The 16840-nt window shown below is 39.0% G+C and overlaps 2 protein-coding genes across 2 annotated transcripts; both read left to right on the plus strand.

Moving 5' to 3' along the window:
* Positions 1-1879: 1879 nt before the first annotated feature.
* tmeff1a (transmembrane protein with EGF-like and two follistatin-like domains 1a) lies at positions 1880-8007 on the plus strand. Its single transcript, XM_079875424.1, has 9 exons — positions 1880-2352; positions 4063-4172; positions 4329-4458; positions 4648-4674; positions 4856-4949; positions 5688-5836; positions 5941-6058; positions 6183-6341; positions 6446-8007. The coding sequence occupies exons 1-9, from the start codon at positions 2214-2216 to the stop codon at positions 6528-6530; spliced, it is 1011 nt and encodes a 336-aa protein (XP_079731550.1). The 5' UTR covers positions 1880-2213; the 3' UTR covers positions 6531-8007.
* Positions 8008-8768: 761 nt separating this feature from the next.
* cavin4a (caveolae associated protein 4a) lies at positions 8769-13010 on the plus strand. Its single transcript, XM_079875425.1, has 3 exons — positions 8769-8838; positions 9091-9613; positions 12153-13010. Exons 2-3 carry the CDS (start codon positions 9233-9235, stop codon positions 12759-12761), a joined length of 990 nt encoding a protein of 329 aa, XP_079731551.1. The 5' UTR covers positions 8769-8838; positions 9091-9232; the 3' UTR covers positions 12762-13010.
* The last annotated feature ends 3830 nt before the right edge of the window (positions 13011-16840 follow it).

The raw sequence follows: 16840 nt of genomic DNA on the forward strand, positions 1-16840 counted from the left end.
TGACCCTAGGCTACTTTTGTGACCTAGACTAGTAGTTTAAAAGGCCACATTACAACAGCCCGCCTATACATCCAGATGCAGATAAAGTTTTTATGTGTTGTACGGTACAAATGGACTTATAATGTGGCTAAACATAACCCCTTTACACACACACGCCCAGCAACAAATCTCAAACACACAGACGTGTTTATTTAACTATAAGACATAGGCCTAGGCCTACACACTAGCCCAAAAAGAAAAACTTGTGCATTTTTAGAGTTAAAAAGGGCAAGAGATGTGCTCTCTGCTCTGTCATGGAGTTTTCTATAGGGGCACTAAGAGGTAGGGGAGACCGGGGACAGTTGCAACACTTTTTGCATTTCTCTCAGTTACTCAGAGACTATTTGGACTAGACCAACCAAATTTGTATATTAAACTTGCATCTGTCTGCTAATTACCCATTTAATGATGATTATATATGACATATCGTTCACAGTATTTATTTGAATGGAAGAAGTCAGATGTTGCAACTGACCGCAACCCAGGGACGGTTGCAACATGTTAAAAATACCTTAAATTTCATTAATTAACTTAAGCTTTTTGTCTCAATGAGCACAGAATTCTGAAAATATTAACTGTTTTAGGCCTATAATATTATAGTATTATTTATTTCAATAATATTATTGTAGCCAATAATTTATTTATTTAGTCATATTTATCAAATAACAGTTATTGAGTTTTGTTTGTTTATGTGTAGAACATAGGCCTACATAGATTCAGTGTGCAGGTGTTACAGATGCTATTCAATCCCTCCATATTTCAGTGTCAGACAGGAAGAATTGAGCAATTTGCAATGTAACAAACTTTTATTAAACATGCAATTTATAACAATTTATAAGCAATTTATATATTGTTGCAGCCGTCCCCAACCCTATCAGCCATGACAGAACATCATGTGCCTGCTAGACACACTGACTTTGACACATGCTAACCATGTCACTTAGAAGTCAACAACACAATAATTCAAATTAAGTAAGTTTTGATTACTTCATACAAAATATCTGGACAGTATGACAAAAAATATATCTCATGAAAAGATTTACTTTCATACCTCCAAAACAAGTTTTTTTGTTCAATAGCCTAAATGCAGCAGCAGATGTTGAATATGTCTACTGTCTTCTTGGTGGGGGAAGGGTCTAACTGTGCATGTTCAGTATGAGTGTCATTATAGCCTGTTTCTGATTAGAGAAAAATGACATTTTGCAATCATCCCCTGTTGCAACTGTCCCTGTCTCCCCTACTTTGAGAGATATAAATGCTTTTTTATATATATTATGAATTTTTAGGGCTGTCAAGGTCTTGAATATTACAGTGAATATTTCGAATTTAAAATTGTATAGTTACATAAATAATACCATAGTGTTAAGAGAAAATATAGCCTATCTTAAAACTATGAAGACTGCATCATAGGCCTATCTTTATAATATTTTTGTTACACTGTGTAAATTTTATCTTTATATTTAAGGAAGGGGGTCTCACGAAAGGAATCATCATATTTGTGATGGATTTATAAAATAGAGTAAGAAAAAATAGCTCGTTATTTCTGAAATGTTCTAACGTTTTAATGGAACTCACATATATGATGATCTCCTCGCGAGGGATCTCTTTCCTAAAAGTAAATATAAAATATAAATAGGCTAATTATGTAGCCTATAAATAGCCTACTGTGTAAGAAAAAGTATATGATGAAAAGTAGGCTATATGAACCTATATGATGTTAAAGACTTTTTATAGCCTATTATATTGTAGGAAGCAAAGCTAATTTTCACAATAGGTTTTAACCTGAAAAATGTTGACTTTATTAATAGTTTTCCCCCCCCCTCTAACCATTAAGGGTTTCACGTGACCATATTCAGGTCCGTCTCATGTTGTTGCTGTGGAGTCTATCTCTTCCCTGTATTCCCTGTTCTGTGTCCGTCTAGCGCAAATGAAGGGAAGTGAAGGAAACTGATGCCGTCTCTGCGCGCGCGACACGATAATTAGAGCGCGTGAGCTGGTGTGATGCGTCTAAAGGTATCGGGTCACTGGCCCTTCTTTCATCCCGGCCGATGACAAGAAGAAATGAGCCATAGTAAGTGCAGCATCAGCTTTCATGTGAACCAACATTTCCGCGTCACCTGGCTCACACAGCCGTAGGCTATCAGTCGCGCGGAATCGTCGTGTTCAGCCGCATTATGTCCGGTGGCTCGTGCGCTGCAGGTGCTGGACGCTGTCTCGCGATGTTCGGGCTGCTGGTCCTCGTGCAGACGCCCGGGGCCCTGACGTCCAACACGGAGAGCGACTGTTTGACTGAAGATGACAAAGGATGTGAAGGTGCGCACACACACACACACACACACACACACATTTCTTTATTTTACTGATGGTGCGGACCCTCCATTGACAACTGTTTTTAAAATGAAGTGCATTGGCATTTTCTTTTTTTTAAACGTAGTCTCTTTATGTTAGGAAGCTTTTAGATTTAGCAGTTTGTGAAAATGTCCTGCTGAAAAAAATAAATACGACAAAATAAAATATTAAAAACATAATGAGTTTAGGAAAACATTAGAAATTGTCCTAGTAGGAAAATAAAAAAATAAACATCAACAACAAAAAAGTTCTGTAGGAGATTTACAGTCAACGACCCAGAACCAGATATGATGAATGAAGACCCGGAGTCAGAATTATAATAAATCGAAGAAAAGTTTTACTGAAGATAGTTTGCAGTTTCATCAGCAGAAGTCAGCTTCAAGACTCACAAGGAGTTCGTAGGCCGCCCCGCTTACAAAGATCACAGCAATAATACCCTTCACAAGGTCTAAGCTACATCCTTGCTTGAGGTTGAATTATTCTAATTGGCTAAGAAATAGATAAACATAGTAATTTCCCACACATAGATAGACTGAAGATACATATCCTGTATCTCCATCGATTATGCAGCTGAGCTGACACTTGGACCCTGAATTTAGGCACGTTGTGACCCTCCAGTTTGCGGATCTGGGTTGCTGGGTGCCAGCCTGTCTCGAACAACAAGTCAGTCAATCTCCAATAATGCCAGTGGTTCCTTAACCTGCAACCAAAAAGACTAACACACACCCCGACACACAGCTTTTACAAGGTTGGATTTGGCCAGGCTCTAACTATAAACTGGAGAGTCTTCAAAACATCAAGATATAACATTCATTCTCTCAAAGAGAGGACACTTTAATATAACACAATAAAGTAAAGCTTTAACAAAGAAACGGTCCCTCAACTATAGGTTCCAATGACCCTTGTGACCTATAGTCGTCATGGTGAGCTAGAAGAACAGATATGTTTTTTAACACAATGTTGAAGACCTTTCTCAAACAAAACATCTTTCCATTTTTCATTTCTGGAAGCCAGGCTAAATGAGCAAGCACTGTTACTGCATTTCTGGCATGGGCTAGACCCTTCAGTCACCTCTCACGCTCTCAGATATTTAATACAAACATTAAAGAATACATGAAAAGAACATTTCAGTAATCACACTGGTAACTTCTATAACAAAGTAAAATCTCATAAGCCCAGAGAAGTCATTCAACTCATTTGATATTTCAAAGGAAAACTATTGATTAATACCTTGATTATAATCACTCATCAGATATACATTGAAGCAGCAGTGGATTCCAGAATCTACCCGTTCAGTTCAAGCCAACCTTAGATAGTTAGTTTTAGTTGCTTTCAATTGGTTCCCCAGTTTAAGCAGTTTACAGTTTCCAAAAGGCGCTCTAAAACCAACATGACCAGTCTGAGACACCAGGTAAGGCCATCAAACCGGCTATTTTTTTGTTTTTTTTTCAGCAGGGTTTAGTTTTTTCAGGTTTTACTATCTTTGTGGTGACATTTGTACGTCATGGTCCCTCATACAATTTTGCATGTGTATACTTGTCAGAACAGATGGTTTAATCCCTTTCTAAGGCTTCTTCCTGCTGAGCTAGGTTTTGTACTATCTTTGTGTGGACAAACACATACATGCATACACTTACACGTGATGCCTTTGACAAAGGTGTGTGTTGGTTTTAGGTATGTCCGAGAAGAAAAGTGACCATCATGTTTGTGATGAATATAGTTGTTCTTTCGGAGGAATCTGCAGGGACAACGGATCACACCTGGAGTGTCTTTGTCAGTTTCAGGTTTGTTTTTGTCCTGCCACAATAAGCTCCGCACATTATGAAATTAAACATGGCTTATTACAGCTAATGATGCTGAGAACAGTGTCTAGATTATTGCCCTGTGACATAATTAATGTCTGAGGCTGGTTTCAGGACTCAGGCGTTTGTTTCTTTCAGTGTCCACAGATGTTTGCTCCAGTATGTGGGTCTGATGGTGACACATATCATAGTGAATGTTTCCTAAGACAAGCTGCCTGTGAACAGCAGACCAGAATCACTGTAATTACGGAAGGACACTGTCATCCCGGTTAGTAAAAACAGTAAAAGCCTTTTCAAAGCACTTAGCAATTAAATGCAAAATCAGTGCTATACACTTAATAATATACAATATTTTTTGCTGTATGTATAATATGTAATATGTAAAACTATGTAATACTTATATTTAAAACTATTAAGCAGACATGGCGTTTTACATGATATTTATCCTTTTTCTCAGATGCTGAATCGGCATCAGGAGATACAGGTATTTTTATTTTATTTTTTTGCTGTCAGAGCCAACATCTAAAGTTTTGAGCAGTTTAATGGTCTAGAGAATGTGAAATGTGATCTTCATTGCTGTATGATATTAAGGCAACCAAAATAAAAAATGATATGTGACTTTCAATGCAATATTACGTAAACCATGTGTGTATGTTTGTGTGTAGATCTGGAGAGTTCAGGACTAGAGCCCAGCAGATACTCTAAGTGTTCTAGCTGCAAGTTTGGAGCGGAGTGTGATGAAGACTCTGAAGGCATTTGGTTGGTCAACGTGTGTGTGTGTGTGTGTGTGTGTGTGTGCTTGTTTATATGATTTATGAGGATACATATTTTTATAATGACATGGGTATTACACCGGTATTACAATGTAAACATGGTTTATAAGGACATTTATTGAGTCCTAGTAATTAAAATGGCTTTAAAAACATACTAAATAAACAATGTTTTATTAAAAATGTAAAGATGCAGAAAGTTTTCTGTGATGGGTGGGTTTAGGGGTATGGTTAGTGTAATGGGATAGAATATACAGTTTGTTCAGTATAAAAACCATTATGCCTATGGAATGTCCCCATAATTATAGGTGCACCGACGTGTGTGTGTGTGTGTGTGTGTGTGTGTGTGTGTGTGTGTGTGTGTGTGTGTGTGTGTGCGCGTTTTATAGAGCAGGAGTTTACAAACTTTTTTTCAGCCGAACCCATTAAAGTAAAATATTTGCTTGATATTTACCCTGAGATTTTAAATTAATAATTCAGTAATTTAACGTCAAATTTGCATGTTCATAGTTCTCCTATTATTATAATTATTATTAAATATTGTAGTAATGTTAACTTGTAAAAATTGAAGGCATATATATATATATATATATATATGTTGCAAATTACAATTGTACCGTAAAATAAAATATAAAAATATTTGATAATAATAATATTTTTACAAAACTAATATTTGTCTTAAATTGTCTTAAGGTGAACATGCAAGTAACATGCATTTTCTGTGCAGGTGTGTATGTAATATAGACTGCAGTGGATTTAATATGAATCCAGTTTGTGGATCAGATGGCCAGTCTTACAGTAATCCATGTCAGGTCAGAGAAGCTTCCTGCTTGAAACAAGCTCAGATTAATGTCAAACACCTTGGGCAATGTCCAGGTAAACACACACACACATAAATCACACAATCAGCAAACAGATGTAGAGACAAATATGTAAAAACATTCTGTAATCATATATGACATGTTTGATTCATCCTATAGATTCAGTGGTATTAGTGGGCGGAGTCAGTGTGGGCGGAGCAATTCCCTGTGCTGAAATCAACAGCAGCTTTTGTGTGCATGGAACCTGTGAGATGAAAAATGATCTTGCAACATGCAGGTATGATCCGCAACATATGCACAAGTCATCTATTGTAGTAAATTTCAATTGGATGTAAAAATGAAGAGGATTTTAGGCATATGTGGTTGATGTGTTTCGGTCAATCATGGTCGTAATTGTTTAGGTGTGATGTGGGGTTCTCCGGTGTGCACTGTGAGCAGAGAGACTTCAGTGAGTTGTACGTGGTGCCCAATGGACAGAAGCTACAATACGTCCTGATTGCTGTGATTATTGCTGCTGTACAGATCAGCATAATTATCGCTATCATAATATGCATCACAAGGTAAAACTCTTCTCATGCACAGTAGTATGCACCAAATAAATTCTAATATATAAAAAAAGCACAAATATCACACACTCACCAAATCTCAAAACTGTTGCCTTTAGGATTCATCCAAAAAACCCACGAGCCCATCTTCAGAAACAGAGCCTAGGTCACTCACCCAAAGATGGAGGACGCAGGATTGTATAGCTGCTGATAACTTAAACAGAAACGCACAAACTGTTCTCTCTTAAAACTCTTGTTTTGTCACTAACCACACATACTACTCATCTACTCACATACATCACATACACCCCATACCCCAACATACTACTCATCTACTCACATACATCACATACACCCCATACCCCAATAGCTTCTTCACACTCAAACACTATTACACTCTCACTGAAGCGTTTTGGAAAGAATTCTATCTTTCAACATTGATATTTCAGTGGCCTTATTCCACCTTGTCACCAGGAGTTTTTTTTATTTTTAAATCTCTACATTCCCAGTGTTCTCTCCCCTTCACAGTTTTGCCTTTTTCATCTCTCTCCCTCACTTTCTTTCTAGTCTAAATGCAGTAAATCCACATGGTGAAATGTTTACATTAAGTCGATTTTTACATTTTCTGAACAATATTGAAGTGACGCTTGCCACGCAAAACGTGCTAGCATGATTCAAGAGTGATGGCATATTGTCAAGGAGAATGTGTGCTATTACTTTCAAAAGCTATAAGATGATTTTAACTTGGAGGAAAATATAACGGACATACAAATCGCATATTTATATTTATACTGAGTTACTGACTAAGATAGGGTGGCCGAAAGAGCTCAATGAACTGCAACTGAAGAAAACACACAAATAGAAAAAACACCAGCAAATTTGAAAACATCTTCATCAGTTTGACAACAGATGTGCTGCAAATACTCACAACACAACCAAATATAGAAACGGACTGCAAATACTCACAACACAACCAAATATAGAAACGCGCTGCAAATACTCACAACACAACCAAATATAGAAACGCGCTGCAAATACTCAGTATTGTGAGTATTTGCAGAGTGGTTGTATTGTGAGTATTTGCAGCACGTTTCTGTATTTGGTTCTATTGTGAGTACTTGCAGTGCGTTTCTGTATTTGGTTGCATTGTGAGTATTTGCAGTGCTTTTCTGTATTTGGTTGCGTTGCAAGTATTTGCAGTGCATTTCTGTATTTGGTTGCGTTGTAAATGTTTGCAGTGCATTTCCTACATATGCTTGTATTATGAGTACTTGCAGTGCCTTTCTCTATTTGGTTGCATTGCGAGTATTTGCAGTGTGTTTCTGTATTTGGTTGCGTTGCGAGTATATGCAGTGCATTTCTGTATTTGGTTGTGTTGTGAGGATTTGCAGCACATGTTGTCAAACAAAAGATGTTTTCTTAATTTGTTGGTGTTTTTTCTATTTGCATGCGTTTTCTTCAGTTGCAGAACATTACCCAAGCCATTTATTGGGACCAGAATATTACTGACACTCTTTTATCTTTGGCCAGTAAGCAACCGCTCAGAACACCCTAGCAACCACATAGAAACATGCAAAAAAAACTCCCAGAAAGCCTTAGCAACTACATAGCAATGCCATGGCAACCACCGACAGCACAATAGCTTCGTGACTTTGGCATGGATCACTCAGATATTCTTTTTAAAAAAAAGAAAAGAAAAGGAAAAATATAGTTGTTTTTAGTGTCCAAACTCTCCATAAGAGATTTACAGTGTGGGCCACAGGTTAAAGATATATATCAGAGAATGTTTGTAAAGCCTACTCCTGCCAGAATCTGTTGTTTTCTCTTTATATTTTACCTTCTATCCTCCTCATTTTTAATGTAAGAGAAGGTGTAATCATTTTGTGTGAGACTTCCGGTGTCAATTATTTTAGCTGTACAAAAAAGTCTGTTATGCTGCTTGATGTTGCAAACCGGTATTTGCTATTATTTTCTATTTGTTTACCTACAGTACAGTACCTAATGAATCCAAAGTCTCACACATCCACAGGAAATAATTTACTTCCACATAGAAAAATACGGTGGATATAGCTGACAAAAAGGAGATAATAGCAGCTGTGTTTTAGCACAATTCAAAACCAAGCAATCCAAACCTCTTACAACTGAATTTTCATAAAGAAGTTTATCAGTCTTATAAATCAGTTTGTGAATCAGTGACTTGATATTATGTGAAGGCCTGTGAAAATTTGCATGTCAAATCTGTTTAAACTCAGTAAATATGTATAAAGTGAGTTTTAAGGAAAATGTCATGTCTTTAGTGTTTTTCTTAAAGTTCTAGTGTATTTTCCTCAGTGACTCAAAGTGCATGCTGGGAGATGCAGTTTTCGTATGCCTTAATGTGAGGTCAGAGGTCAAAACGCCAATGTGAAACCCCTCCAAGGTCAGTTTACACTGTGTGTGTGTGTGTGTGCGTTCCTCAGCTGTTGGCTTCAGTTGAGTTGACGGTATGCCACAGGGGGGCAGATTTATAAAAGTAAGTCTACCTCACCACACAAACACACACATTTGCGCTCTAGATCAATGCCACTGTCATTTTAGATATTTCAGAGCTGAGAAAGCAACACATATTATGCATATCACAAGCCACCATGACACATGCACACAATACTGGAATGTATGAATTAATGGGGCTTTCCAACGCTTCTGTGATACAGCTTCCAAAACTGTCTTAGTGTCCTCTTACAGTTGTATTTATATCCATGCATTTATATCTTTGTGTGAACAGGGGTGGAGTTTGTCAGATTCCATTGGAGTCTCTCTCTTGGAGTGTCAGTTTCTCTCTACTGTGTGTTTGATTCCGCCTGGCCCCTTACCCATCTCTGGCCCGGTAGCTTTACTTTCAGGGACGGTGAAAAGGAGAATCAGAGATGGAAAAGAGAGGAGATGTCATGTTGGGGGTCGAGGATGAATCCGGGCAGCCCATCTCGGCCCTGTCGATTCTCTCTCTGCTGGAACGCGTGTCTACGATCATCGATGGCGTCCAGGCGAGCCAGCAGCGCATGGAGGAGCGACAGCAGCAGCTCGAAAGCTCTGTAAACGCTGTCCAATCCGAGCTTATTAAACTGGCTCGTGACCATGGCGCCACAGCAACAACCGTTGACAAACTGCTGCAGAAAGCCCGTCGCGTGAGCACGCACGTTAAAGAAGTACGTTCACGTGTGGAGAAACAGAACGTGCGTGTGAAGAAGGTGGAAACTACACAGGATGAGCTTCTCACACGCAACAAGTTCAGGGTTGTTATCTACCAGGTAAACCCATTGCTAACCACTGCATGCGTGTTAAGGTGCGGTCACATTGGCGACATTTTGGTGAGATTCCACAGGCAAAAAAGGTCCATTGTCTATTGTCAATAATTTAGCACTTTATGAAGTCACTTTCAAACAAAGCAGCTTTTTGTTGGTCAACAACTTGAAGCTGTTGTGAATTCTTTCGTCTTCACACAAAATTTCTAATTGCGTGAATTCCTATTGAAGTGATTGGATTTCACTCGTGAAAATTCACCAAACTGTAAATGTGATAAAACTAGATTGATGGTGAAGCTCTATCCTTTTGGCATTTAACAGCAAGTTGGCTCTGTAATCTCACAATGACACCTGCTGTATGCACACTTGAGAATTTCCTTTCTAGAGCTGATTGGCTACCTATTTATGTTTGTGTGTCAGATGACAATAAAGATATTTTTAATATGTTCATTCAAGAGTGACACTGGACCTCAGCCACCACAGATACAGATTAGTAGTTGTAGTCCAATGTGGTTCATCAATGATCTATTCTTAAACTATTACATTTGGTGGCCCCAATACTAAACGTGCTGTTAGGGATGGACACAAACTATGTTCAATTCTTCTTACTGGCATAGCACAAATGCTGGCAAATTGTCTATTCGACTCCTCACTCCTCCTTCAATATACAGAATAAATAATTAGAGAAAATGTGTTACAAATTAGTCTAAATTAGGGCATGAGTGTGTGTGTGTGTGTGTGTGTGTGTGTTTGTGTGTGTATGAGAGTGTGTTTGTGAGTAGTTATTCTGGGCTTTCCTAATATAGAGCTGCTGAACACAGCTGAAGAGACTCTTTAAGGCTATTCCCTGAGTAGGGAGTTTATTCATACACATACTGTACATAGACATCCATTCTTACAGACTGAAAAAATGTCCTCAAGGGAAGGGTAGTCTCAAGTAACCAGACTTTAGACTGACATAAAATCTAGTCCACTTTGCTTGTGATTGCCAAGAACCACCCACTTAAACAGGATCAGATTGTCTGACTGACATTGAAGTGGTTTACAGTGAATTTAGAACAGCTAAGTGATGTTGTTAGGCACGATGTGGAGTGGAGGTGTATGTTTGTAATTTACAACAGATTTAAATGCAGCTTAACTAATCAGAATCAAGGACCGGAACTATGCGTTTTATAAAAAGTGACCAACAGCTTTGTTTTAATATTATGGTGATTTTAACTAGTTTTCAACTTTTCATGTTCAATGTGCATCAGACATATCATCTTATTTGCATCATCATAATTTTTTTTTTTTTTAAACTAACCCAAAAAAAAACAGCTGAAACTATATCAGTAAATTTTACCTAACGAGATAGTTCAGACAAAATTTTTTAAATCTGTCATCATTTACTCATGTCGTTCCAAGAAGATTTTTTTTCTCCTTGCAATGAAAGTCATTGGGGTCTAATGTTGTTTTGGACTACACTGACTTTCATTATATGGACAAAACAGTTAAAAATATTCTTCACACTAAAATATTCTCTACATTTTTAAGTGAACAATCCCTTTAAGTATATGAGTTGTATTCTGTAACTGAACCAACATTTTACACCCAACACAGCACCTGAAATGTAGGCTGTCTGTTTTTGTTTTGGTAAGAGCAAGAGCTAAAGCTCAACATTCATATTTATGCTTTAATGTAATACATCTAAATAGAAATTTGCATTTAAATCTTAAAGGGTTTACCAAAAAATGCAAATTCTGTCATTAATTACGCACCCTCATGTCGTTCCAAAACCGTAAGACTTTCGTTCGTCTTCAGAACGCAAATGGACACAAAATGAAATCTGAGAGCTTTCTGTCCCTCCATTGACAGCCTACGCATCTACCACGTTCAAGCCCCAGAAAGGTAGTAAAGACATCATTAAAGTAATCCATGTTCAGTGGTTTAACCTCAATTTATGAAGCGAAACGAGTGCTTTGCTTGCGCTAAAAAACACTTGTTTACCACTTTATGAATCCACACAACATGCATGCGTCACGGTGCTCTTATGAACATATGTTAGATATTAATACTTTGTAAATAAAGAGGTCAATTATGTTTTTTTTTTTTTGCACAAACAAAGCACTTGCATCACTTCATAAAACTGAGGTTAAACCACTTGGGTCACATGGAATACTTTTATGATGCCTTATCTTTCTGGGGCTTGAAAGTGGTAGTTGCAAAGGCTGTCAATGGAGGGACAGAAAGGTCTCAGATTTCATTTTGTGTTAATTTGTGTTCCAGAGATGAACGAAAGACTTAAGGGTTTGGAATGACATAAGGGTGAGTAATTCATGACAGAATTTGCATTTTTGGGTGAACTAACTCTTTAATAAATAATTAAATCTAAATATGTTAATATTGAAATTGATGTTTGGTAATCAGCACAATGACTCTTGCATCTTGTTGAGTTTGACATTGTTGCAAGAAAGCATAACACATCTGAGTTCTTCTCCGTGACCTTCTGGGAGTGGGTAAAGTCAGAGTGTGTTTTCCAGTGAATAATAGTCTCTCCTGTGTGCAGGGTGAAACTGAAGTTCCCTCTGTTGCTGTCACCAAGACTCCCAAGGGGGCAGGGCTTGCTAACTTGGAGGTGGAGCCAGATGAGTATGACATCCCTGCTGACCTATCATCTGATGAGGAGTACATGGTGGTAGAGGAGGCGGAGTCATCCCGGGGCGCACGTCTGAAACAGAGCGGCTTAAAAGGCATTGAGAACATCAAAGCTGCATTCTCCAAAGAGAACATGAGCAAGACCCGTGATAAGACGCGGGAAAACCTAAGCAAGACCAAGGAGAGCCTGAGTAAGACGGGCCAAACGCTTGGAACCAAATTCAACACCTTGGGTGAGAAGATCGTGCCCCCCGAGCAGCGAGAGAAGATGCGTCAGAGCAGCGAGAGGCTGAAGGAAAACATTTCTAAGAAAGCACCCTCTAAAGAATCGTTCAAAATCAAACTGAAGAAGGAACGCACTGTCGCTGAGGGCCAGGAAGGTGCAGAGGGGGAGCCAGCTGTGACCCCTCCCAAAGGCAGGAAGCCCAGCCCAGATGTGACATACACAGAGGTGGTTACCGAGATCAAGAGGGAGGGTCCAGTATCAGAAGAGGGGGCGACTCGTATTCAAGAGGACTGAAAAAGGAAATTCACCACAGAAACTGTGGAGAAATGGATGGAACAAAACATGTAAAATGCAGAGGAAGTAATTGGAAGTGGAAGAAAGAGGAGAATTGTTCATAAAATGTGCTCTAAAATGTGAGAGTGTATATGAGTATGTGTGTTGGGTAGCCAAATGAATTAATAGTGCTAGCACTATTAATGTTTGTGTCATTTCTGTTACAATAAACCACATGTGAAATGTATTAAAATGTGAAAACATATCCTGTCTAATGTGTCCTTTTACTCTGCATTTGTGTTTTGATTACCATGTAAAGAGCAGATGACTCTGTCCAAAACACTGGTAGTCACGCTGGGGACTGAACCTCAGAAGGCCAGAGAACATTTGATTCTCCACACATTCATGTTCAAACACACACCAACATCACAGAGACAGAGACTGGCAGAGTGAAAGAAAGATTGACCCATCAGCCAAAAAAAGATCTCTTGGAATTAATCTCAACAGCTGAGCGGCTCTGCCCAGCTCATAGTAACCCAACATAATAAAACATACTCTGACTCACGGTTTATCTCGGGAACAGAACACAAGCATTCAAATTTCTCAGTTCAGCTTTTCACTCAAATAGTTTTTCTGATGTAAATATATATATATAGGTCAATATATGTCTTTACATACATACATATATATATATATATATATAGTGTGTGTGTGTGTGTGTGTGAAGTAGTAATATACACTACTTTTCAAAAGTTTAGGGTAAATAAGATTTTTTTTTTTTCATCTTTATTTAGCAATGAAGCATTAAATTAATCAGAAGTGACAGTAAAGACTTTAATAATATATAGAAAAAAACGATTTTCAAACTTTCTATTCATCAAAGAAACCTTGAAAAAAATGCATCACGGTTTTCAGAAAAATATTACACAACCATTTTCAACACTGATAATGAAAACAGAAATGTTTGAGCACCAAATCAGCATATTATAATGATTTCTGTAGGACCATGTGACACTGAAACCTGCATAATGGCTGCTGAAAATTCAGCTTTGCATAGGAATAAATTACATTTTTAACTATATTAAAATATAAAGTTATTTGAAATTCCAATAATAATTCACAGTATTACTATTTTTACTGTCTTTTTTTAATAAATACAGCCCTCGTGAATATAAGAGACTTTTTTCAAAAACCTTACTGAGCCCAAACTTTTGAAAAGAATGAAGCTATTCATTTTTATTCTTCATAATAAATATATATTCTACACTACTGTTCCAAAGTTTTACATTATTAAGATTTATTCATGTTTTTTTTTTTAAAGAGGTCTCTTTGCTCACCAAGGCTGCATTTATTTGATCAAAAATACAGCAAAAACAGTGATATTGACCTTTTTTTACTTTAATATATTTGAATGAAGCCTTCATTGCAAGGCAAGTCTATTTATATAGCCTACCAAAATACCAAATTAAGTGCTTTACATAAAAATGTGAAAGAAAATACAAGGTATTCAAAAAATCTGAAATATGAGGCAAATGTTGGATCACAATAATCACGAACCACAGTTTCCACAAATCCCTTCATTCGATTGGGATGTTCTTTTTTATTCTGGACGGCAAGGGCAGTGAGTGACTAACATCGAGCGTATTTTGCAGTATTAATAAACACGTATTTATACCGATTTCATCAGGCTCCGAAAATTCTTCAAAAAGAACACAAAGAATGGCCCTCTCAGCTGCCATAGTTGCAACTCTTGCGTCATCAGAACAGGGTGTTCCACGCATAGACATAATAAATACATCTGGATGTTTTACTAGTTGCCATATCAACACTCTATAGAGAAAAAATTGCGCCAAAATTCAGAAATCTTTGGAAGATATCACTGAACATTTATCTAACCATTGCAAAAGTAAATTTCTTACTTATGTTAATTTTTCATCTCTATTTTTAGTGTTTATTTTAAATTAGACAAATCTGATATTATTTGAATCTCCAATATGTTATTTAACAGTTGATATGGTTCTTTAATGCTTACTAGCAAGAAGACACTAGCAGCGTTTAAATCTCAGTTGTGCAGATGGAGCATGTTGTAACAATGCACAAAGTGCCCCTATTAGAACTATGCTATTCTATTCCATACTTTTATGAATTCTATTGAGAAAACATGAGAAAAGGGTGAATAAAGACTGAGAAACACCACCGTCACTGGCAGGGACACCACCGTCTCCGGCATGGACACCACTGTGACCACCGTCTCCGGAACGGACACCACCGTCTCCGGCACAGACACCATTGTCTCCAGCACGGACACCGGCACAGACACCACCGCCTCCGGCATGGACACCACCGTCTCCGGCACGGACACCAATGTCTCCGGAACGGACACCAGCGTCTCCGGAATGGACACCACTGTCTCCGGCAAGGACATCAACGTCTATGGCACAAACACGGCACGGACACCACCGTCTCCAGCACGGACACCACCGTCCCCAGAAAGGACACCCCCATCCGGCACGGACACCACCGTCTCCGGAAAGGACACCACCATCTCCGGCACGAACACCAATGTCTTTGGCACGGACACCACCGTCTCCGGCATGGACACTACCATCTCCGGCACGGACACCACCGTCTCCGGCATGGACACTACCATCTCCGGCACAGACACCACCGTCTCTGGCATGGACAACAACGTCTCCGGAAGGGACACCAACGTCTCCGGAACGGACACCAACGACTCCGGCACGGACACCACCGTCTCCGGCACGGACACCAATGTCTCCGGAAAGGACACCAACATCTCCGGCACGGACACCACTGTCTCAGGCATGGACAACAACGTCTCCGGAAGGGACACCAACGTCTCCGGAATGGACACCAACGACTCCGGCACGGACACCACCGTCTCCGGCACGGACACCAATGTCTCCGGAAAGGACACCACCGTCTCCAGCACGGTCACCACTGTCTCAGGAAAGGACAACAACGTCTCCGGAAAGGACACCAATGTCTCCGTAACGGACACCAACTATTCCGGAACGGAAACCACCATCTCCCGGCACGGACACCACAGTCTCCGGCATGGACACCAATGTCTCCGGCACGGACACCAATGTCTCCGGAAAGGACACCAATGTCTCCGGCGCAGACACCATCTTCTCCGGAAAGGACACCACTGTCTCCGGCAAGGACACCACCGTCTCCGGCACGGACACCAATGTCTCCGGCACGCACCGTCTCCGGCACGGACACCAATGTCTCCAGCACGGACACCACCATCTCCGGAAAGGACACCACCGTCTCCGGCACGGACATCAATGTCTCCGGCACGGACACCACCGTCTCCGGCACGGACACCACCATCTCCGGAATGGACACCAACTTCTTCGGAACAGACACCGGCACGGACACCACCATCTCCAGCACCGATACCAATGTCTCCGGTATGGACACCACCGTCTAATATAAAAATTAACATTGTTAGCAGTAGCAATTCAATTGTTACTAGTAGAAATCGAATTCCAGATATTAATAATTATCATTTTAACTAGTGACAATTTAATTGTTGATATCAAGAATTCATATCCTGGAAATGAATAAAAGTTTAAACGGCTTGCCATACTCCTTGACGATCACACTTTGACATGATTGGTTACATGGCTCTGGTTACAAGGTAGTTTTTGACGTTAGAAACACCAGAAACACCAATTCTGAAGAATCACGTGGCACTGAAGACTGGAATAATGATGCTTTGCCATCACAGAAATAAATTGCATTTTAAAATATAATCAAACAGAAGACAGTTATTTTAAATTAAAATATTTCCGAATATTGCTAGTTTTGCTGTATTTTGGATCCAATAAATACAGCGTTGGTGAGCAGAAGAGACTTCTTTTAACATTAAAAAACTTTTGAACGATAATGTATGATAAAAATAAATTGATAAGCATTTCTTAAACTTTGACTATGTGTCTATTCATGGATAAGACAGGAATGTAGAGAGATAAGAATACAAGCATAACCTTGTCTGTACTCTGTAGTAGCACCGTTTCTTCTCCGCTCCAGCGCGTGGCAGCACTATGAGATTCTTGCACAAAACGTTC

Source organism: Squalius cephalus, assembly GCF_949319135.1.
Source record: "Squalius cephalus genome assembly, chromosome: 7".
NCBI lineage: Eukaryota > Metazoa > Chordata > Actinopteri > Cypriniformes > Leuciscidae > Squalius > Squalius cephalus.

Coding starts and splice junctions, on each gene's coding strand:
- tmeff1a (XM_079875424.1), top strand. CDS start 2,214: ATGTCCGGTGGCTCGTGCGCTGCAGGTGCTGGACGCTGTCTCGCGATG. Junction 2,353..4,062: donor AGATGACAAAGGATGTGAAG/GTGCGCACACAC, acceptor TGTTGGTTTTAG/GTATGTCCGAGAAGAAAAGT. Junction 4,173..4,328: donor AGTGTCTTTGTCAGTTTCAG/GTTTGTTTTTGT, acceptor TGTTTCTTTCAG/TGTCCACAGATGTTTGCTCC.
- cavin4a (XM_079875425.1), top strand. CDS start 9,233: ATGGAAAAGAGAGGAGATGTCATGTTGGGGGTCGAGGATGAATCCGGG. Junction 9,614..12,152: donor TCAGGGTTGTTATCTACCAG/GTAAACCCATTG, acceptor TCCTGTGTGCAG/GGTGAAACTGAAGTTCCCTC.